This window comes from Nicotiana tomentosiformis, chromosome 9 (assembly GCF_000390325.3).
Source record: "Nicotiana tomentosiformis chromosome 9, ASM39032v3, whole genome shotgun sequence".
NCBI classification, from domain to species: domain Eukaryota; kingdom Viridiplantae; phylum Streptophyta; class Magnoliopsida; order Solanales; family Solanaceae; genus Nicotiana; species Nicotiana tomentosiformis.
In genome coordinates, this window is record NC_090820.1 from 17,523,832 (window position 1) to 17,548,466 (window position 24,635).

General features: G+C 37.8%; 1 protein-coding gene across 1 annotated transcript; it reads right to left on the reverse strand.

Moving 5' to 3' along the window:
- Nucleotides 1-15,532: 15,532 nt before the first annotated feature.
- LOC138898440 (uncharacterized) lies at nucleotides 15,533-20,793 on the reverse strand. The gene is made up of 3 exons (XM_070184507.1): nucleotides 20,385-20,793; nucleotides 16,986-17,208; nucleotides 15,533-16,124 (listed from the first exon to the last, which is right to left on the reverse strand). Exons 1-3 carry the CDS (start codon nucleotides 20,791-20,793, stop codon nucleotides 15,533-15,535), a joined length of 1,224 nt encoding a protein of 407 aa, XP_070040608.1.
- Between the last annotated feature and the right edge of the window lie 3,842 nt (nucleotides 20,794-24,635).

Genomic DNA, 24,635 nt, shown 5'->3' on the forward strand with positions numbered 1-24,635 from the left:
AATACAAATATGTAGCATGCTTTCAAGTTCAACTGTTACTCTCAGTACAAATAAAATAGATCAATTCTGAACAATGTGAGAAATATGACATCTCTGTATCTACATGCCAATGTACATGCTGTATGTGATGCACCTTAGTAAAAACTCCGTGTACTCACGATCTAAAATACTCAATCACTCAGTACTGTATATGGCCAATCCAACCCAGGAAAGATCCATCCCAAAATATATATGTATATCCATCAACTGACAGTCAGTCACCCAGTACTGTATAAGGCCAATCCAGTCCAGGGAAGATCCATCCCAAATATATATATACTTCGGGCAAGATCCATGCCCAGGAAAAATCCATCCATCAATATAAATTCTTCGGGCAAAATCCATGCCCAAGGAAGATCCATCCCTCAATATAAATGCTTCGGGCAAGATCCATGCTCAGGAAAAATTCATCCCTCAATATAAATGCTTCGGTCAAGATCCATTCCCAGGGAAGATCCATCCCTCAATATAAATGTTTCGGACAAGATCCATGTCCAGGGAAGAGCCATCCCTCAATATAAATCAACCACGCTCACTGGGAGTATGTGCAGACTTCGGAGGGGCTCCTTCAGCCCAAGCGCTATAAATCAACCGCGCTCACTAGGGTGTGTGCAGACTCTCGGAGGGGCTTCTTCAGCCCAAGTGCTATATAAAGCCTATACCTACTATAGGCGGGCAGTCCCGATCCATGTAATAATAAAGCCTATAAGGCATGCTGCAGGCGGGCAGTCCCGATCCATATAATAATAATGTATAAAGCCAATATGGCCTGCTGCAGCACGCAACTCGATCCCATAAATATCCTCACAATTGATGAATATAACTGAGTGCGAAATATATATTTTTGAAACAATTAATTCAACAGCAACACGACCCCATGAGTCCCAAAAATATTGGCACGTAGCCTAAACATGATCTTAAATAAAAGCCGCAGTTCAATTTTCCTAACACGTGAAAAATGTTCAGATAATAACATGATTCTTTAATTATTTTTTTTTATAACTTCACAGAATTTATTCAAGTCACAATTTCAATGGTGCATGTCCACACACTCGTCACCTAGCATGTGCGTCATCTCCAAACAATTCATACAACATGAAATTCAGGGATTTATACCCTCAGAACCAAGTTTAGAAGTGTTACATACCTCAAACCGTATAACTCTTTATTTCGCTATGCCGTTGCCAGGAGAATTTTTCTCCATAAGCCTCTGATCTAGCCACAATCAATTCGATTCAGTCAATACCAATTATTATAATAATTTCATACAAAAATACTAATTTTCCAACAAAAATCCGAAATTAACTCAAAACTCGCCCGTGGGGTCCACATTTCGGAACCCGATAAAAGTTATAAAATATGAACGTCCATCCAACCACGAGTCCAACCATACAAATTTTACCAAATTCCGATATCTACTCGACCCTCAAATCTTAAGTTAAAGTATTTGAAGATTTCTACCATTTTCAACTCAATCTTACCCATTTGAACTCAACAATCTTTCCATAAACCTTATTGGTATGTATAAATAATGCTATTACACCCAAGAATCATATTCTAAATCACCCATCTTTACCCAAACTCGAAATTGAAGACTAGGGGTTAGAACCTTACCTCTTGGGTGAAGATCTTGTGATATTTCCTTGTTGGATTTCAAAGTTTGAACAAGATCTTGATGAACAAAGCACTTGAGCTTCTTCCTCTCTCAAGAACACTCTCCCTTCTCTCTAAAAATGTCAGATTTTTGCTCCAAAATATGTCCCAAAGCCTATTTATCAAAATGGAGTTGGGTTATGAAAAAAAAAATTAACCCTCTGTAAGCAGGTCTGCGGTTGCATAATGGACCGCATAATGGGTATGCGAGTCACAAAATGGTTGCAAAAATTGGTGCCCACAACTGGGCTGTTCTAGTCCATTCTGCAACCAGTTTGCGATCACAGAAGCACTTTCGCGATCGCAGAATTATTCAGCGATCGCAGAAATATCGCAGAATCTCATTTTTCTAGCCTTTGGTAATTTGGTCATAAACTCTTGTAGGAATGTCCAAATGACGAACGGTTTGAAGCGTTAGAAACTAGAATCAAAGATATTTCATTGGATAGGTAATACACCATATAACACTTCGTATCATGAGAGTTAATCTCATTTGAATTAAATCTTGTGCGAATCCACTTGAAACTTTAGTCTATTATGAAATTTTCAACTTCTACATTCGATGCCGAAACCTATCAAATCAAGTCTGATTGACCTCAAATTTTGCACACAAGTCATAAATGACATAACAGACCTATTTCAATTTCCGTAATTGGATTCTGACCCCGATATCAAAAAGTCAACTCCCCGGTCAAACTTTCCAAAAAATCAACATTGGCCATTTCAAGCCTAATTCCACTACGGACCACCAAATAATTTTTCGGACATGCTCCTAAGTCCATAATCACCATACGGAACTATTGGAATTATCAAAACTCTATTCCGGGGTCGTTTACTCATAAGGCAATATCCGGTCAACTATTTCAACTTAAGCTTCCAATATGAAATTCATTCTTCCAAGCTAACTCCGAAATACCTTAAAACTAAAACCGACAATTCACACAAGTCATAATACCCCGTAGCAAGTTATTCAAGACTTCAAATAGTTGATAGGAGCGTAAATGCTCAAAACGACCGATCGGATCGTTACAATCTCCCCCACTTAAACATACGTTCTTCCTCGAACGTGCCAAGAATTGTTCCTAAGCCTTTAAATCATTGTTCCTCCTTACCATGCACATACCTGGGGGTGATCCCACGTCACCCTATTCTATATAGGCCTGACAACATAATACAACTGAAAATCATTAATTTAATCTTAGCCCAAAACTTGGAGCCCAATTTTTAACACCCAGAATTCTTTCCAAGATCTGAATCTCACATCTACACCGTATAAGCCTGAACAAGCTGTATCCAGCCATAACCATAATCCCAAATATAATCACATAACATACTACACAACTTGGATACTCGTAGCACTATTTCTAATCACAGTAACTACTCAAAACCAACCAAGTACTAGTATAAAATCCCGCATTCAATAGAACCTCATTCCAAAACTTTCGTACATTGTCAATGATGAAAGATACAATCAAAAACTCATAACCACTCATGAGATCAACTAGCCATGGAGCTCTCTCGCCCCAACCAGGACCATAATCCTCTCCTAAGCCAGCTTTCAATATTATCCTCCCGAATATACCATAATCAAGCCTGATAGTACCCATTCTAGGTCCGATGACCTTATATTATTAAACACAACTATCCCACAGACACGCACATCAATATAACTCAGGCCACAACTGCAAAATATTTGTAGCCAAATATGGAAAATGTCTCAAAGAAGAGAACCATATTGTGAGTTCAACAAGCACCACCACAACTACAATTCTATAAGCTCGTTATATATAGTAAAACCGAGACACACAAATTTAATAGCAGTAACCGGCTCTTCTAGATCTCACATTAGCATCACTCGCACGGACAACTCATGTGCTATAGTATCAATATCTGGACCCGCACATACAACTCACGTGCCAATAATATCAGTATATGGATCCGCACGGACAACTCATATGCCAATAATATCAGTATATGGATCCGCACGGACAACTCACGTGCCAATAACATAATCCGCCGGGCATGGTCACATGCCTCCAGTCCAAGCATATCATAGAGGAGCAATCAAATAAGTATACATGTATATGATAAATGAAATAAGATTCACATGCTCCTGGACTAGTATAAATAACACGACATAGTGTAAGCATGTGCAAAGTCTGCTGTCACACTTCAAATTGGCAAGTTAACGCAAAAATAGTAACTACCCTGTTTATTCAGGGGAATTAACCTCTTTGTAACCTCAAATGTAGCCCAGATAGTTCTCAACAAAGGTACGAACACGAGAAACATTATAACTTTACGCTTAACAGTCAACTCTAGGCATATCATAGCCTAAGCATTATTTCGAGTATGAGTACTTGCCTCGATGCCTGCACATTGGCTCAAACCTCACTATATGCACACTTATAGCGCGCAGCTATCACAAATAATTAACGCAACTAGTGCCTCCACTAAGTTAAAAATAAAATACTCACTTCAAACAGGCCGCAACTTGAAACAATATATTTCTGAGAACTCCCAGTCTCTAAATTCATCAAACATATGAATCATCGTAACTGATCCCAACTCCAGCACTAGAATGCCTAACTCATCTTCCATTCACGATCTTCCCATGAGGAATACTTTCATAATTCTTTCGTGCCACATAGAAATAATTTGAATATTAGCAGTCTATCAACCAGGTGAGTACTGCAATACCAATGACATCCGTAAATCAAAACACAATGCGCCTTTTGAAATGTGCACCCTTCTCAGGGATTACCGAGCAGTTATAACATTCATCTAAATATATAGCCGATTCTGGCAATATACAAATTTTGAAAAATTTTTAATCGACACATATACATTTTTTAATCCATTATAACTTTTTCAAAAGTCACCCACTATGCTCAAATCTAAATTGCACCGCTCAAATGGGCCGAAAGGCACAAGCCCCATTATCACAACAACCCCCAAAGAAGTAACCATGCCTTAACACCACCAATCAAATTCATACTTCATGCGCACTACGTTCTTCAAAATAACAATTTAATCATTGCATGATTTTCGTATTTATATAAAGTGCCATGTAACCTGCATTCAGGAATTTTCTTACTCGAGTCATCCTCGATCTCCATCTCTACAAGTCATAACTGATCCACAAGTATGCCTCCGACCAAAACTAAAATTTAACACATAACCATGAAATCAAATTGTCAATAGCAGGCTCCCCCACTTGGCTTAAAGCCATAGAACAAAACATTTCATAACTCACAATATCCATACTCTATTACTGTCATAATACTGCAATCAGTTCAACAAAAATTCTTCACAAGCTTAGGTAACACAAAACCATAGAATACTTCAATTCATCTGCTAAGCTCTCCTTCATTCTCGTGACGGTCAAGTCAACTTTTTTAACTAATCCAAACTCAAATCTCAACACATATATCCCGCTGGGAGAAAAGAAACTCCCTATTCACATCATAAGGAACACACCTACATAGATTACTGCGTAGGAGGTAACCCACCCCCTTAGTCTCAAATTGGCATCTTGTTATACCCTTTCGCAGCCACAATTACTATGAAATCACTTAATATTTCTGAGTCCAAACTCATTAACCAGACACGAGAATTTAATTTGCGCCAAAATTTAACAACGTGAAAGATCTTTCAAAACATTCACACTCGAGATTGTACGTCACATCAAAACGAAAATAAAGCACCCAATGACCTTCCTTTACATTTCAAGGAAACACTTCTCGTCACATTCAAATCGTTTAAACACATCCTGCGGTTACATCATACTCATCACAAATCCATTCAACCACTCATCGAGCAACAAATTCCACTCGTAGGGACATTACCCGACATATGAGTCTAAATGTACACGTTACAACTAAAGCTACCAAGCCTAAACTGCGTTCTAAACCTGGCCTCAAGTCCTCCAGACTGGCCCATTACCAGAACACGGAATACACATCTCAAACATCGTTCATGAAATCACAAGACGACGATGCACAGCTGATACCGCACGCTCATATGCGCATACGAATGCGTGGAAGGAATTCAAAGAGTTATGTTTCAAGCTGAATCAATTCCGCATGATATAATATAAGAAGGGAATTTTTTTTTCCTAAGGGTTCGACAGCCTCTCGAAGATAAGTACAGACGTCTCTGTACCGATCCGCAAGACTCTACTAAACCTGTTCATGACTCGTGAGATCTATGTCACCTAAAGCTCTGATACCAACTTGTCACGACCAAAAATCTCACCTATCGTGATGGCGCCTATCTCAATAATAGGCAAGCCGACAATCTCAATAAACCACCATATCTTTTAAAATTTGAAAACATAATAATTAAACACAATCCACAAATCTCGCAAATACCGATACAAACACTCCCCAAAACCTGGTGTCATTGAGTACATGAGCATCTAAATGAATACAAGGTCTGACTGATAAAATCACTGTCTGAAAATATAGAACAGTACAATAACTAAAAAGGAAAGGAGTCAAAGTATGCGGAAGCCAAGAAGCTACATTGATAATCTCCACAGAATAAATTTCGAAATCTAGCAACCGCCGTATCCGGGAGCACTGGATCTGCACACGAGGTGCAGAGTGTAGTATGAGTACAACCAACTCAATAAGTAACAAGACTAACCTTTGGGCTGAAAGTAGTGACGATCTCCGCAGGTAGAGTCCAGTATAGAAGTAACAATACAAAAATGTAGCATGCTTTCAAATTCAACAATTACTCTCACTACAAATAAAATAGATCAATTCTGAACAATGTGAGGAATATGACATCTTTGTATCTGCATGCCAATGTACATGTTGTATCTGATGCACCTTAGTAAAAACTCCGTGTACTCACGATATAAATACTCAATCACTCAGTACTGTATATGCCCAATCCAGCCCAGGGAAGATCCATCCCAAAATATATATGTATATCCATCAACTAACAAACAATCACCCAGTATTGTATAAGGCCAATCCAGCCCAGGGAAGATCCATCCCAAATATATATATACTTCGGGCAAGATCCATGCCCGGGAAAAATTTATCCCTCAATATAAATGTTTCGGACAAGATACATGCCCAGGGAAGATGCATCCCTCAATATAAATGCTTCGGGAAAGATCCATGCTCAGGGAAGATTCATCCCTCAATATAAATACTTCGGCAAGATCCATGCCCAGTGAAGATCCATCCCTCAATATAAATACTTCGGACAAGATCCATGTCCAGGGAAGATCCATCCCTCAATATAAATCAACCGCACTCGCTGGGGATGTGGCAGACTCCGGAAGGGCTCCTTCAGCCCAAGCGCTATAAATCAACCGCGATCACTAGGGGCGTGTGCAGACTCTCGGAGGGGCTCCTTCAGCCCAAGCGCTATATAAAGCCTATATGGCCTACTATAGGTGGGCAGTCCCAATCCGTATAATAATAAAGCCTATAAGGCCTGCTGTAGGCGGGCAGCCCTGATCCATATAATAATAATGTATAAAGCCAATATGGCCTGCTGCAGCACGCAGCTCGATCCCATAAATATCCTCACAATGGATGAATATGACTGAGTGCGAAACGTATATTTTTAAAATAATTAATTCAACAGCAACACGACTCCATGAGTCTCAAAAATATTGGCACGTAGCCTAAACATGATCTTAAATAAAAGCCTCAGCTCAATTCCCCTAACACGTGGAAAATATTCAGATAATAACATGATTCTTTAATTTTTTTTTTACAACTTCACATAATTTATTCAAGTCACAATTTCAATGGTGCACGTCTACATGCTCGTCACCTAGCATGCGCGTTATCTCCAAACAATTCATACAATACAAAATTCAGGGATTTATACCCTCAAAATCAAGTTTAGAAGCGTTACTTACCTCAAACAGTGTAATTCTTTATTCCGCTATGCCCTTGCCACGAGAATTGGTCTCCAAAAGCCTCGTATCTAGCCACAATCAATTCGATTCAGTCAAGACCAATTATTGTAATAATTTCATACGAAAATACTAATTTTTCAATAAAAATCCGAAATTAACTCAAAAATCGCCCGTGGGATCCACATCTCAGAACCCGAAAAAAGTTATAAAATATGAACGCACATCCAACCACGAGTCCAACCATACAAATTTCACCAAATTCCGACATCAACTCGACCCTCAAATCTTAAGTTAAAGTATTTGAAGATTTCTACCATTTTCAACTCAATCTTACCCATTTGAACTCAACAATCTTTTCACAAACCTTATTGGTATGTATAAATAATGTTATTACACCCAAGAATCATACTCTAAATCACCCATCTTTACCCAAACTCGAAATTGAAGACTAGGGGTTAGAACCTTACCTCTTGGGTGAAGATCTTGTGATATTTCCTTGTTGGATTTCAAAGCTTGAACAAGATCTTGATGAACAAAGCACTTGAGCTTCTTCCTCTATCTAGAACACTCTCCCTTCTCTCTAAAAATGTCAGATTTTTGCTCCAAAATGTGTCCCAAAGCCTATTTATCAAAATGGGGTCGGGTTATGAAAATAGAAAAATTAACCCTCCGTAAGCAGGTCTGCGGTCGCATAATGGACATCATAATGGGTATGCGGGTCGCAAAATGGTCGCAAAAATCGGTGCCCAGAACAGGGTTGTTCTGGTCCATTCTGCAACAAGTTTGCGATCGCAGAAACACTTTTACGAAGAATCTCATTTTTTCAGCCTTTGGTAATTTGGTCATAACTTCTTGTAGGAATGTCCAAATGACGAACGGTTTGAAGCATTAGATACTAGACTCAAAGTCCTTTCATTTGATAGGTAATACACCATATAACTCTTCGTATCATGAGAGTTATGCTCATTTGAAATTAAATCTTGTGCGAACTCATTTGAAACTTTAGTCTATTATGAAATTTTCAACTTCTACATTCGATACCGAAACCTATCAAATCAAGTCCGATTGACCTCAAATTTTGCACACAAGTCATAAATGACATAACAGACCTATTTCAATTTCCGGAATCGGATTCCGACCCCGATATCAAAAAGTCAACCCCCCGGTCAAACTTTCTAAAAATTCAACTTTCGCAATTTCAAGCCTAATCCCACTATGGACCACCAAATAATTTTTCGGACATGCTTCTAAGTTAATAATTACCATACGGAGCTATTGGAATCATCAAAACTCTATTCCGGGGTCGTTTACATATAAGTCAACATCCGGTCAACTATTTCAATTTAAGCTTCCAACATGAAATTCATTCTTCCAAACTAATTTCGAAATACCTTAAAACCAAAACCGACAATTCATACAAATCATAATACCTCATAGAAAGTTATTCAAGACTTCAAATAGTTGATAGGAGCGTAAATGCTCAAAACGACCGATCGGGTCGTTACAATATATATTTTCTCTCAAACCCTTGATTTTCCTTTGAGAAATTTAATTTCATACAATTCTTTTTCATTTTCCGTTGTATTATAATTTTATTTCGACAAGTTGGTCCTAATGCTTTAGTTATCTTTTTACCAGTTATTATTTAATGCTTATCATAGACAACTGCGTGAGATTATTACTTTTTAAAAGGGAAAAAACTGAACCACAGAAGAATTTTGATTGGTGAATGGCAACAAATGATCACATGGCATGGAAGGTCAATAATAAAGATCACATTAGTCATGAGTACAATAATTGTATGGCATTGTTGTCTATTATTTAAAAGAAGTGTGTTGCATATTGAGAGTTTTGAGAAGCCATAGCAAAGTATTTGCTTTTTCCTACACACAGGCTATCTGCTATTTCCATGTTATTTATTAGCATATATTTGAGGAACAATAGCTAAACCAATAGGCAGATATAGGGGTGGAAAACGGGCTGGTCGGATCGGATATGGGACGGGTAGATATATCTACCATAGATATATAGTACTGCTGGTAGATAATATAATACTTCTTCCCATTTATATTATCTGTCTTTTGAGATTTTTTTACATCTATTCAGAAAAGTATTTAATAGTCTTTATCATAAGAGTATCGTTTAAATTACCTCTTCTATGTGAGAGTACATCCTAAAGTAAACAATACTCACTCCGTCCCAACTTATGTAATACACTTGAGATTTCGAGAGTCAAATAAATTCTTTTAACCGTAATTTTTTATATGATTTTTATATTTTGAATATTAATTATTGTTTATAGTATTTATTTATATATAGTTCTCAAATATATAAATTTTATTTCAAATATTTAAAACTTTTTATATTCAAATTTATGGTCAATATTAGAAATTTAGTAGTTTCCATTACTCTAATCCACTTGACTGAAAAATACAGCTTGTAAAAAAGGAAAAGTAAAGATTGAGAAGAGTTAAAGAAGGCCAGAACAAAAAAGTGCAAACTTTTTTTTTCTATAGCAATTTGCAATTTGTCTTTATTTAGCACCAAAAAGTCAATTTGTTTGCTGTTTAGAGCTGGAAAAGGTAAAGCAAAATAAAAACTACTACAAAGAAAGGTTGTTTCAAGTCACACTGCTGTTGATTTTGATGTGTAACTACAAGCAATAACTTCTTAATTGTCCTCTTACCTGTCTATCTTTAGTTTATTATACGTCAAAAAAGAATTATAAATAGATTATGTCTATTACAAGAGAACAAATGTGAGACCCCAACTGGGCTAAAAATTTTGGAAAAATGACGATGTATAGCCGCACTTGAAATAATAGCCGAAAAATATATATATATATATATATATATATATATATATATATATATATATATATATATATATATAGAGGGTGTACAAAGAAAACCGATAAATCGCACCAAACCGATAATCCGAGTCAAATCGGGAAAAAAACCCGATCGTGGGTTGGTTTGGTGTTGGAAAAAAAAATCCGACTATAATTGGTTTGGTTTGGTTTTAACTAAAAAAAGTCAAACTGAAATCAAACCAACCCGATATTACATTTATTCAATTTTTAAAAATATTTTATACATATAAATATTTAGTTTTAATATAATTTATAAATATTTCATAAACTTTTTCACAGTTTTATCTTTAAACATATTATTTCAGGTTTGGACTTAACATTCTTGAATGTGTTTAACCAAAAATATATCTTTCGATCAAAATCTAAGTTTAGAAGAAAATGGATTTCTGATAACCAAGTTTTGCTTCACTTTCTCAATGATATCAAAGGAAAATAACAAGAACAAATAAGGAAATAATTGATTGCCAAGTCAAGGTCAAGAATTTCGAGAAAAGCAGAAAAGTAAAGTATATATTTCAATATTGCATCAGATGTCCTTACAAATAGAATTCTATGCCCTTATATACGAATACACAATAGTAACGGTTTTCCCCTATAATTTGGGCTAATTATGGGCATTAATGATATTGATTGCCCATTATTTTGGATTCTCATAACTGATGCATTTATTGCTATAAATGCCTTACATCTGTTACGATCCCCCTTCTTTATTTCTTTCCGGTCCATGTATCTTTCCTTCTTTCTCCTATTTATTGATTCTCTGTCAGCCACTAGGCCCAATGCCGTCTCGTGGGTATTTCTCCTCGTGCCTTCTCTTTTTCTATCAAATAACATTGCCACGTGTCGCTATATTATTGTTCCACGTATTATGCCATGTCAGCGGTCTAATATTCCATGTGTAGTTCTTTTTCACCACCAATACAGATAGTCCCCTCACTTTCTTGAATATTCTCTACTGAATATTCGAGAAAGTAGAATGTTTTTTATGGCGGAAATTCTCTGCCGCCGTTTTTTCGAATATAATCATACCCTTTTCTGAACCGATGTGGCATTCATCACTTTCAGTTAATGATCATGCCACGTGAGTTTTATCAACTGGTCCTTCAGTTCTTCAGTGTCTTTTAGGGTTTTCCTGCAACCGCATCAGTCACGAAGTGACGGTTCCATTATGACGCTTCATAATGACCTCAATAATCGTGTCTTCTTATAAATACTTCACACATTTTTTCCGATTTTCTAAAACCTTTCCTTATTCGTCTTCTTGTCTTACTTTTTCCTGCATCTTTTCCTTGCGTTTCTTTGATTAATCATGTCTTCCCTTGATCCTCGCAAAATTATCATTGTTGATGAGCTTGCTTCTTCCAATGTACCTATTAGAAGTAGAAGAGGTAGTAGATTGCGTAGCCTCGGTTCTATTTCTAACTGTGGTTCCCCCTCTTAACGTAGTGCTGCTAATACATCTTCTTCCAGACCCAGAGCTTTTGCAACCCCAAGATCTTCTTCTAAAGATAAAGATACAACTGAGGCTCTACGTGAACCCACTGTTGATGAAATTGTTCCTCAAGGACTATCCTTTGTGACTGATAGTGAATCCATGAAGAGTCAAGTTTTTTCCATGGCTGCTTCCCTTGATCGTGTTGATCGTTACCCAACTTTGATTATTGCTGGTCTTCTCGCTCTAGTTCGAAGAGAATGTAATTGGAAACCTGATTTCCCAATTTTAGCTCCTAGCACCAACCAAAGAATAACTTCATACCAAACTGGTTATTCCTTCGTTTATACATATCCTTTTACCCTAGGCTTTAAACCTCTTATTGACCCGGTAATCATTGAGTTCTGTCGTTACTTCAATGTGTGTTTAGGATAGATTGGTCCCATTATTTGGAGAGATGTTGCATGCCTCCGTTATTTGTCAAACTTGGCTTCTATGCCCTTTACTTTTCGTCATCTACTCCATCTTTACTCCCCTAAACTATTTTGTGAAGGAGTTTTTTCCCTTATGGCCAAAAGCAAGAGAGTATTAGTTAGCCCTGAGGATGATAGAGATCGAGGCTGGTATGCTCGCTTCGTTGCTGCTCCCACTAGTACTTTGGTGGGTGAAGAAAATATGTCTTTTCCAGAAAAGTAGAATTTTGCACGTAAGTATTTGCATCTTACCTTTTTTCCTTTCTCAAAATTGATTCTCAAGTATTTTCATCCCTACTTTTTCAGCAACTATGGAGGTTTTTTAGGAAATCCCCAACTTCCGTGCTTGGGTAAGAAAGCTGCTATCTGTTGCCCCTATAGAGAGAAGATCTTGGAAGTATCTCTCTCAGAGATTTGGGTGAAAAGTTAAAACACACGGTACTCTTTCCCGCTTAGTCTTCTTTTTTTCCTTTTTGCTAACTAAGAGTTTTTCACTGTGACTCTTTTTTTTTGTTAGGATTTCCCATTCATGGTGTTAGTCCCGCTTCTGTTTCATCTGCAAGACTTATGGTGAGTCTTGCTCAAGAAAGGATTCTGAGCTCTTCTTTAAAGAGAAAAGTAGACGGAGCTCGTAGATCTGAAGGTGAAGAGGAACAAGAAAAGGGTTCCTTAGTGTGCAGGCCTCGGGCTAGGAGGCGCATTATTTCAGATGATGAAGCCACCCCTCCTCCAAGTTCAGTTCCTTTGAATGAGCCTGAAAGTGCTACTTTAGTGAGTTCTGATGAAGAGATGGATGCTCCCCCTCGTGACTCCACTTATCAGCTATTTTTCTGTGGTTTTGATAGTGAAGATTTTGGTCCCTTTTCTGAAGAATTATCCCTTGCTTCTCTTCCAGCGTCAGTCCCCACTCGTTCTCAATCTACCGTTCCTGTTGCTGCTGTTACTGCTCCTTCCGTGGTTGCTTGCACTTCCTCAACTGTCCATGTTGCTACTACTTCTCATGTTGAAGTTGGTAACTTCTGGTAGCAATAAGGTGATAAAAAGGTTACTATAGAAGTCCCTGAAGGTGGTAATCTGTTGAAAAAATCTGGTCAAGCCGGCGTATGGTTGAAACCTCTACTTGGCCCAGTTGAGAAATCAAAGTTGGAAAGCCACAGTTCCTTGACATGGATGAATGACATTGTTCATTCATCTTTAAAGGTTCAAGTCTTAACTTTTTTCCTTTCTTTCCCTCATGGTTATTTACTTTTGTTTGGCAAACGCTTCTTTCTTTTCATTTGTAGATCAACTTGATAAGCTCTGAGAATTGTTCATACTGAGCAGCTAGTCAATGATTATCGTATTGAAGTGGATAACTGGAAGGAACAATACGAGGGTCTTCAATTAGAGAAAGAAGTTTTAGCTGAAGAGAAATGTGCTTTGGAACAGCAAGCAAGGATGATGGCGGCGGAATTGGCAGTTGCAAAAGCTTCTTCAAGTCAAGTTGGCAAAGACAAAGACATCCTCGAGTCTTCATTTGCAGAGAAACTTTCTAAAGCTACCGATGAGATAAGGGGTTTGAAAGAACTCCTAAATTAGAAGTATATTTATGCCGGGGAGCTAGTTCAAACACTCACTCAGGTTCAAGAGGACCTCCGTGCCTCCTCTGATAAGATCTAGTTCTTGGAGAGTTCCTTGGCCCCTTTGAAGGCTTCTTATGATGCTTCTTTGATTGAGAAAGAAGAGTTGAAGGCTGAAATTGACTAGTGGGAGAAAGATTACGAAGCCCTTGAAGATAAATTGACACTTGATGTAAGTTGGGCTTTTTTGAATACCTGCCTCGAGACTTTAATGGAGGCTAGCCAGGAAGGCTTTGACTTGAATGCTGAGATCGCCAAGGCTAAGGAAACAATTGAAAAAACTCAGCAAAGTTAAAGCTTTTCCTCACCTGAGGTCGGCGTTCCCGAAAGTGATGAGCTTACTCCTTGTGAAGTTGGTGTTCAAGCTTCTTCTGTTCAAGTTGAATCTTCTCCCGCTGCTGATGATGCCATATTGGATTCTGCATTTTTCGGTGATGATAATGCCATATTGGATTATTCCCCTTAGTGTTCTTTCAGAACTTAGTTTGTTTTTGAACTTTTGATGGGAAGTTTTTGTTTTTACTTTTTTGGAATAATGGTTAGTTTCTGCCCCTGGTTCGTTTTGGGGTTTGTTGGTCAAACAAACATTTTGGTTTTATATAAGTATATACTTAGCTTTAACCAAATTTAATATATGATCTTTCGTTTAATTTGAGTTTACTCTTTGACTTGCATTTAAAAATGCTTTAATATTTTGTGATTTTGGCATAGATACGAATTTTATAAAAGAGAGCCCTTTCACACTAATGAAGAAGACTTCTCAACTTCATATTGGTGTAAGTAAATGAGAGAAGTAGGAAAATACATATTTTTAAGAAATTTCATAAATAATTTGAGGAAGTTTCATGTTTTGAACTTTCAAATTACATAACACTTTACAAGTATTCAATTAACTTTTTTTGCGACATCTACAACTCTTTCATAACTGTTTTACAACTCTTTCATAACTGTTTTTCTTATAATAGATTTCAAACAATTCTAGGGTATATCTTGCAACCCATGACTAATCATTTCCCTTAACCTAAGTACTCGCAAGATCTTGTAATTTGTGTCCACGAGTTTACACTTTATCAAAACTTATTACAAAGGTTTTTGAATCAGGCTTGTTTTTTGGCTCTTGATTGGCTCTTGACTTTTGATTTTTGGGTTGATCCAGGCTTGAATTCTGACTTTTACTCTTCTTTAGTATTCTTTAGTCTTCTTTGACTTTCATTCTTCTTTGCCTTCATATCTATAGTCCCCCAAGTGTTAGAGTTTTGAAGTATGAAATCTCGAGCACTTGATTATTCCTTCCATTTGGTCCATTTCCTGAAAAGGAAAATACATACGGGACTCGGAGATATATTTTTAGATGATGACTGCTTAACCCTTTTTATTTCCATCAGAAAGGTTCTAAACCCATACCGGAAATAATTTTGTATCCCGTGTGTCTTTCAGGTCTAATATCATCATTTGGTGTGGGTTAGCTTTGTGCCTATCATCTAAAATAGTTAGTATAATTAAAAAAAACTAAACCATACACGAATGATACCTGACCGGGGGATCTTCCTTTGCTTAGAAGTAATACTTATTTAAATGAACAGCATTCCAATTTGATGGGAGTATTTTGCCTTCCATTGTTTCTAACTCATACGCACCCTTTCCAGCAATGCCTCGAATCCTGTAGGGTCCTTCCCAATTTGGACTCAACTTTCCTTCATTGGCCGCTTTTGTCGATTGAAAAACCTTTTTGAGGACGAAGTCCCGAATCTTGAAGTATCTAAGATGAGCTTTTCGATTGTAGTATCGCCCAATAATTTGTTTCTGCGTTGCCATCCTTATTAGAGCCGTTTCTCTCCTTTCTTCAAGCAAATCTAGATTTATTCGCATCTCTTCCTCATTTGATTCTTCAGTTGCTTGGGTATATCTTGTACTCGGTTCACCTATTTCAACTGGGATTAAAGCTTCAGCACCATACACAAGTGAGAATTGAGTTTCCCCCGTACTTGTTTTTGCTGTCGTTCGATAAGCCCATAAGACTCCTGGTAACACTTCTGGCCACTTACCTTTTGACTCATCTAATCTTTTCTTCAAGTTATTAATAATAACTTTGTTTGTCGATTCGGCTTGTCCATTAGCCACCGGATGATAAGGTGTTGAAGTTATCCTTTTAATTTACCAACTATGAAAGAATTCTGTGATTTTCGCACCTATGAATTGCGGGTCATTATCACATATGATTGCTTTTGGAACTCCGAACCGGCATATGATGTTTCGCCAAATAAAGTCTCTGACTTCTTTTCCTCGCACCTATTTGAAGGCACCTGCTTCTACCCTTTTGGTAAAATAATCTGTTAATACTAATAAAAATTGTATCTTTCCTTTGGCTTGTGGTAGTGGACCCATGATATCCATCTCCTATTTCATAAAAGGCCATGGTGAAATAACCAGATGTAATAGATCTACTGGGCGATGCATGTTGTTGCCATAATGTTGGCATTTGTCACATTTGGCCACAAAACTTTCCGCATCTTCTTCCATTTTTGGCCAATAATATCCTGCTCTAATTAAAGTTCTTAGCTAAGATCTTCCTCTTGCATGATTTCCACATTGTCCCTCATGTACCTCTCTCGTCACATATTCTATTTTAGAAGGTCCGAGACATCTTGCTAGAGGCCCTCCGAACATCTTTCGATACAAGTTGCCATGAACCAAACAATAACGGGCAGCTTTTCGTCGAAGTGATTGAGCCTTTATCTTGTCTTCAGGTAAAATCCTGTGCTGCAGGAAATTAACGAATTCGTTCCTCCAATCCCAAGTTAAATTATAGAAATTTACCTCTTGTTTATCTTAATCAAGTGCCGAATGAAACAAATGTATTACGGTAGAATTTTCTTTGTTCGTTACTTCTACAACAGATGCGAAATTAGCTAACGCATCTGCTTCCGCATTTTCCTCCCTGGGTATTTGCAAGATTTTCCACGATTGGAATTGTCTGATTAATTCTCGTGCCTTTTCCAAATATTACTGCATCCGCGCCTCTCTAGCTATATAAGTCCCCTGCATTTGATTAACTACAAGCTGCGAGTCACTTTTGATTATGATCTGCTCTATTCCGAGCTCTCGTGCCAATTCTAGACCTGCAATTACAGCTTCGTATTCTGCTTCATTGTTAGTAATGGGATGGCACTTTATTGCTTGCATTATGGTTTCTCCTGAAGGTGGGTTTATAACAATGCCTAAACCCGCTCCTTTAACATTCGAGGAGTCATCAGTAAATAGAATCCAATTACCCGGATTAGATCCGGAGAATACCTACAGTTCATTTTCTGCTCCAGGAACTATCCCTAGGCTGAAGTCTGCCACAAAATCCGCTAAAACTTGTGATTTTTTCGCAGTTCTAGGTTGGAACATGATATCATATTCACTGAGTTCTATAGCCCATATGGCTAACCTACCTGATAGTTCTTGCTTATGCAATATATTCCTTAAGGGGTATGTCACGCCCCGAACCTAGGAGCGAGACAAGCACCCCGTGCCTCACCTAACCTGGCGTACCAAATTGCGACTAAGGGACTCTGAACACATAATGTCATACTTTGGCCATGGGGCCACCTTGCAAGACAATTTGCGAAGCAAAATATAAAACTGAATGGAAACTAGCACTAACTAAATATCAATATAAAGCTAGGCCGACAAGGCCGTCATAGCTACTACAGCTGACAAACCACTAATTTATACAAACCCAACATACTGCACTAACCAACAGGATATGCCTACAAGCCTCTACTGATAGATGTACTGTGATCGGAACAGGGCCCCGACCTACCCATAACATATATACAGATATACATAAGATGTACACAAAACTCTAGTCCTGGCAACTCCGAAAGACGTGGAGCTTACCGATCAGGCGGAACTCGGAAAACACCTACTGAGGAGGTCTACCCGTCTGTCTGTCTGAACCTGCACGCATGAAATGCAGCGCCCCCAAAAAGGGACGTCAGTACGAAATAATGTACCGAGTATGTAAGGCAATAAAATAACTGAAATCTGAAACTGAACTGATAATATGATAACTGAAATTAACTGGGAGTCAAAGATGATCTGGAGATATACTTACCTGCTGATACTGACTCAACTCCTTCAATATAGTAAGTAAAATAATTGTACGGCCTTATAAGGCTCGGTATATATAACTGCTCTGCCATAGTAGGCTCGCTTATAGGCGCTCGGCCATACTAGGCTATGTATCTCGACCATGCTGGGCTCGCTCATAGGCGCTCGGCCACAGTAGGCTCGATATATAACTTTCCATCTGATCAGAGGTTGCCCAATAGGGCCTGCCCATCGATTATAGCTCGATGGTAATGAAAATACTGTAATACTGTATATATAGGCTTGCTGCTCTCTTGACTGAAAGAAGACAATACTAAAATTGAATATAGAGTCTCGATAAGGAATAATATTGTAACTTATGAGACTAGAATAGTGTGAATAAATTCATGAATATGAACTTCTCTTTTTGTCTCATTACTAACACATGTAGCTACGAGATCATGCCAAAATGAAGGAAGGCTTAGCCTTAACATACCTTATCACAATCTTTTCAATCACCAAGTTGAACTCACCTCTTCGCACCTTAATCTACAAGAATGATAATAATACTATCGTTAAGTTACGAAAGGTACAACTATCGCACAACGAACGACAAACCTATTTTGTATTAAAACGGGCAGCATCTCCCCTATAATATGCCCTTCCTCCAACTTCAAGATAACACCAACAATACAAGGACAGAACAATAACAACATATATACATCATTTTCCAGCCCTATATACACCATCAAATACTACAAAACAGCCCAACACACCCCAATCTCTTCGTACACAAAACGACCACCGTAGTAGTGTCAAACGACCCGAAAATGTTATGACGAACGACCAGCCAACCACCCTACATTTATATGGTGTTTATAAACCCCCTTCCTCCTCCAAAACTCCACAAAATAGTAATAAAACACGCAGCCCAACAGCAACACAAAACAGTCCACAAAACAGTCCGCTACAAGTGAATAACTCGAACTCACGGCTTCCGATCACCATCCCGTGAGTTCTTACAAGTATAGAACGACTTACCATGAATTTACAGAAGAAAAAATGGATGAAAGAGAGCAGTAAACTCACCTTATTTGTTGGATAACTCAGCTCCTATCTTGGTTCTTCAAACTCTAAGTTTTACCTCCAATTGGAACTTGAAAGGGAGAGAAAATCAATTAGGGTTTGTGGGAAATTTTTGGGAGGATTCTTTGCAGAGCTTATGTCTGGTTATTATGCTCTATTTTAAGTCTAATATATGAAGAAAATAGGCCCTTAAAAGGCCTCTTTGGACGACCCGAAATGGCCCATTTTTGGGCTTTCATTTAAGCAAGTAGGTGACACACCTACTTGTCACCTAGCAGCTTGTGCAGTATCGCAAAAATGCACATATCTCTCTACTCCGATGTCGTATTGACAAATGGTTTAATGCGTTGGAAAATAGACTCATAGATCTTTAATTTGATGTGTGGAACACACCATAACTCTAAGTATATTGGGAGAAAATTGCAGTTACATTTGACCCAAAGTTTCAGTAAAACTTATGAATGTAACTTGTGATGACTTTCATCGACTTTTGTTCCACAACTCGCTTGACTTAAAAACATAACACACGGATGTAATACGACTAATATAAATCATAACATAATCTCTTTATCATGTTAATCACCCTAGTCTCACCCCAAAGGTACATGTTATAACATTCCCAACTTGTCGACTTTCGATGAAACATTGTTTTATTTAATTGCTTTAGCTTCTGAACTGTCCAACCCTCTTTGTACTTGTTGTTCATGATCTTCAATATTTGTAACCTCAGAGGTAACATGATTAACTTACTTTATATACTTTTAAATATTATCTCATTTTTTTGTCCTACATTAGTTTGCTTACGACGCATTTTTACATACGAAAATATAGGGTGTAACAGGGTAGGCGGTCACTACAGAGATAGGGTAATATTGAAAATAAGGCCTCAACTTTCTAGATACCATAATTAGTGCTAAAGCAAGTTTTTCTAAGTGAGGATATCGAGTTTCAGCATCCAATAAAGATTTACTAACATAATAGATTGGAGATTGTTTACCTTTGCCTTCACGTACTAATATTGCACTTACCGCCATTTCTGATACAGCAAGATAGATAAGTAGCCTTTCTCCATCCTTTGGTTTAGCCAGTAGCGGTGGGTTTGACAAGTATGCTTTTAGATTTTTGAGCGCTTCTTGACATTCATCAGTTCACTCGAATTGTTTTTGCTTTTTCAACAGTGAAAAAAACTTAAAACTTTTCTCCGAAGACTTAGAAATAAACCTTCCCAAAGCTGTTATCCTACCTGTCAGCCTTTGCACTTCCTTTTTGCTCGTGGGTATGTCTGATATTTCTTCAATGGCTTTGATCTGTGCAGGGTTTACTTCAATACCTCGGTTAGAAACAAGAAAACCTAAAAACTTACCTGAAGCTACGCCCAAGGCACATTTTTCGGGATTTAACTTCATATTGAACTTGCGGAGAATCTGAAAAGTATCTGACAAATGTTGGATATGATCCCCCGTTTGTTCTGACTTGACCAGCATGTTATCGATGTAGACTTCCATAGTTTTTTTCAGGTGTTCTTGGAATATTTTTGTTACCAATCTTTGGTACGTGGCTTCAACATTCTTTAATCCAAAAGGCATGACTTTATAACAGTAAGTCCCCTTGTCTGTGATAAAGGAAGTTTTTTCCCCATCTAAAGGATCCATCTTTATTTGATTATATCCTGAATAGACATCTAAAAAACTCAACAACTCATGTCATGCAGTAGAATTAATTAGTTGATCTATATGCGATAAAGGAAATGAGTCTTTAGGACAAGCTTTATTTAAATCAGTATAATCTACACAAACTTGTCATTTTCCATTCTTTTTTGGTACTACTACAGTATTAGCTAACCAGTTAGGATATTTTACCTCTTGTATGGACCCAATTTTTAAAAGTTTTTATACCTCATCCTAGATCACCTGATTTTTGAAGGATCCTTGCTTCATTTTCTTCTGTTTGATAGCTGGATAAGATGGATCTTTATTTAGCTTGTGAGTCATCACCTCCAATGGTATTCCTGTCATATCTGAATGCGACCAAGCAAAGCAATATGCGTTAGCTTGTAAAAATTTGACAAGTTTAACTTTCATTTCTGGGCTTAGCTTCGTTCCAACATAAACCTTTCTATTTGGGCGTTGCTCGTAAAGTGTGATAGCCTCGAGTTCTTCTATTGTTGTTTTGATGTTTTCATTTTCTTCTGGCTCTCGAATGACATCAGGCCTTGAGTCTACGTCCGTTTGTCCACCTTCAGTTGAGGTTTGTGCTGATGTGTCCTCAACTGAGTTATGTAATTGCTATCTTTTATCTGTACCATCGTTCGCTGTGCTTGAATCCGTCACTGAATTGATACTTCTAGAAGCCTGTTGATCTCCACGGATTTGTCTAATCCCCCATTGAGAGGGGAACTTAATAACTTGATGTAACAACCCGGCTGGTCATTTTGAGTATTATAACCCCGTTCCCCAATTTACTGCTCAATTTATGCCTTACAATTGATTTATGACTTATCGGGTTAGTTGGTTCGGGTTCGGAAGGATTTCGGAGTGAACTGAGACACTTAGACTCATAATTGAAACTTAAGTTGGAAAGGTTGACCGGATATTAACTTATGTGTAAACGACCCATAATTTAATTTTGATAATTCCAATAGCTCCGTATGGTAATTTTGGACTTAAGAGCGGGTCCGAAAAATTATTTGGAGGACCGTAGTAGAATTAGGCTTAAAATGCCGAAAGTTGAATTTTTGGGAAGTTTGACCGGGGGTTGACTTTTTGATATCGAGGTTGGAATCCGATTCTGGAAATTGGAATAGCTTCGTTATGTCATTTATGACTTATGTGCAACATTTGAAGTCATTCCGGATTGATTTGTTGTATTTCGGCACAAGATATAGAATTTGAAAGTTCAAAGTTCATTAGGCTTGAATTGAGGTGCGATTCGTGATTTTAGCGTTGTTTGATGTGATTCGAGGCTTCGACTAAGTTCGTATGATATTTTAGGACTTGTTGGTATATTTGGTTGAGGTCCCGAGGGGCTCGGGTGAGTTTCGTGGTGGTTTCGGACCATTTCTAGGTCATTTTTAATTGCTAGTTTCTGCCTATAGAGGTGTGCATCGCGATCGCGAAGAGCAAACAGAAGTTTGGGACCTTGCGAATCGCGATCGCGCTTTTGCGATCGCGTAGAACAAATCTATACTGCACTGACCCGACTTTGGAAGCTTATATCTCGCAATCTATAGAGAATTTGGAGATGATCCAAAAATGAAAGTTGTAGCTCTTGATGTTTAGTTTTCAGAAAGGTAACCATTTGTGATTTGGTATTGTGTACAAAAGGTTATGGTAGATACACTATAGGCTGTCTGGGAAGAGTTTGGAAATCTCTGTTGCACAAGGCTGACTTTGAAAGCTTATATCTAGAAATTTATAAGTAATTGGGAGATGAGCAACAAATGAAAGTTATAGCCCTTGGTGTCTAGTGTTCAGAAAGTTAAACCATTTGCAATTTAGAGTTTTGTACAAAACGTTATGACCATTATACTAGAGGCTTTCTGGAAGAGTTGGGGAAGTTTGTTCTTCGCGATAGCAATTGGTTTTCCGCGATCGCGAAGAACAATTTTGGGGCTGAAAAATTTTGTGCTTTGCGATCGCGAAGAGTAAATGCCTGGACAGAAGATATATTTTGAGGTTTCGGCCATTTTGATACATTTGGATCTATAGAGGTCGGATTGAAGCGATTTTTGAGGCGATTTTCACCATATGGATTGGGGTAAGTGTTCTATATCTGAAAGTGATTATACTTCATGATTATATGGTTATATTCATCATTTATTTCGGATTTAAATGGGAAAAAATCAAGATTTTTGCAAAATCTTGCAAAAATAAAAATTTAAGATTTGGAGGTCGAGTTGTTATCGTAATTTGATAAAATTGGTATGGTTGAACTCGTATCGGAATGGGTGTTTGGATTTTGTAACTTTTGTCAGGTTCAAAAACTTGGGCTCCACGGGCAATTTTTGAGCTAAATTTCAAATTTTTATGGAAAATTAGTATTTTCTTATGGAATTAATTTCAATAAATTTTATTGACTAAATCGAATTAATTGTGGCTAGATTCGAAGTGTTTGGAGGCTAATTCACAAGGCAAAGGCATAGCGGAGTGAAGAATTACACGGTTTGAGGTAAGTAAAACTTCTAAACTTGGTTCTGAGGGTATGAATCCCCGAATTTGTGTTATACAAACTGTTTGGAGGTGACGCGCACGATAGTTGACGAGCGCGTGGACGTGCACCATAGAAATTGTGACTTGAATAAATCCTGTGAAGTTGTAAAGATTAACAAATCATGTTATTATCTGAATACGTTAGAGAAATTGAGTTGAGGCTTTTATTTAAGATCATGTGTAGGCTACGTGCCGATATTTTGGTACCCATGGGGTCATGTTGCTGTTGAATTAATTATTTTAAAAATATACATTTCACACTCACTAATATTTGTCCATTGTGAGGATATTTATGGGATTGAGCTGAGCAACGCAGCAGGCTATAATAGCTTTATACAATATTATTATCAGCAGGCCTTACAGGCTTTACTATTTAATGGATTGGGGCTGCCCGCCTGCAGCAGGCCTTATTGGCTTTATTATTAAATGGATCGGGTGCAGCAGGCCTTATTGGCTTTGATATTAAATGGATCGGGGCTGCCCGCCTGCAGCAGGCCTTATTGGTTTTATTATTATACGGATTGGGACTGTCCGCCTGTAGTAGGCCATATTGGCTTTTTATCACGCTTGGGCTGAAGGAGCTCCTTCGGAGTCTGTACACACCCCTAGTGAGCGTAGATGATTATATATATTCGGGATGGATTTTCCCAGGGCATGGACTTGCCTTACTTATTTATATTATAATGAATTTACCTAGACATGGATCTTGTCTGTATCATTTATATTTGGGGATAAATTACCCCAGGGCTGGATTGGCCTTATACGGTATTGAATGACTGACTGTCAGTCGATGTGTATATATATACGGGTTGGAACACCCCTGGGCTGGATTGGCCATAAACTGTACCGAGTGACCGAATAATTTGTGACCAGTATTTACATGAGGTCTTTCTACTGGGATGTCATATTCCTCATATCATGCAGTATTGATCTATTTCATTTGTACTGAGTTTAACTGTTGAACTTTAAAGCATGGCTACATTTTGTACCATTATTTATACTGGACTGTTCCTGCGGATCTCGTCACTACTTTCAGCCTAGAGGTTAGTCTTGTTACTTATTGAGTTGGTTGTACTCATACTACACTCTGCACCTTGTGTGCAGATCCAGGTGCTTCCGGACACGGCGGCTATTAGAACTCAGTGTGTTACCAGTTGGAGACTATCATGGTAGCTGCCTGGCATCCGCTGACTTCGTCTCTCTTTCCTTCAGTTATTGTACTGTTCTATACTTTCAGACAGTAGTTTTATCAGTCAGATATTGTATTCATATTAGATGCTCATGTA

Coding starts and splice junctions, on each gene's coding strand:
- LOC138898440 (XM_070184507.1), bottom strand. CDS start 20,793: ATGGATCCTTTAGATGGGGAAAAAACTTCCTTTATCACAGACAAGGGG. Junction 17,209..20,384: donor GGAAGTGCAAAGGCTGACAG/GTAGGATAACAG, acceptor CGAATGTTAAAG/GAGCGGGTTTAGGCATTGTT. Junction 16,125..16,985: donor GCTAGAGAGGCGCGGATGCA/GTAATATTTGGA, acceptor GTAAATTAAAAG/GATAACTTCAACACCTTATC.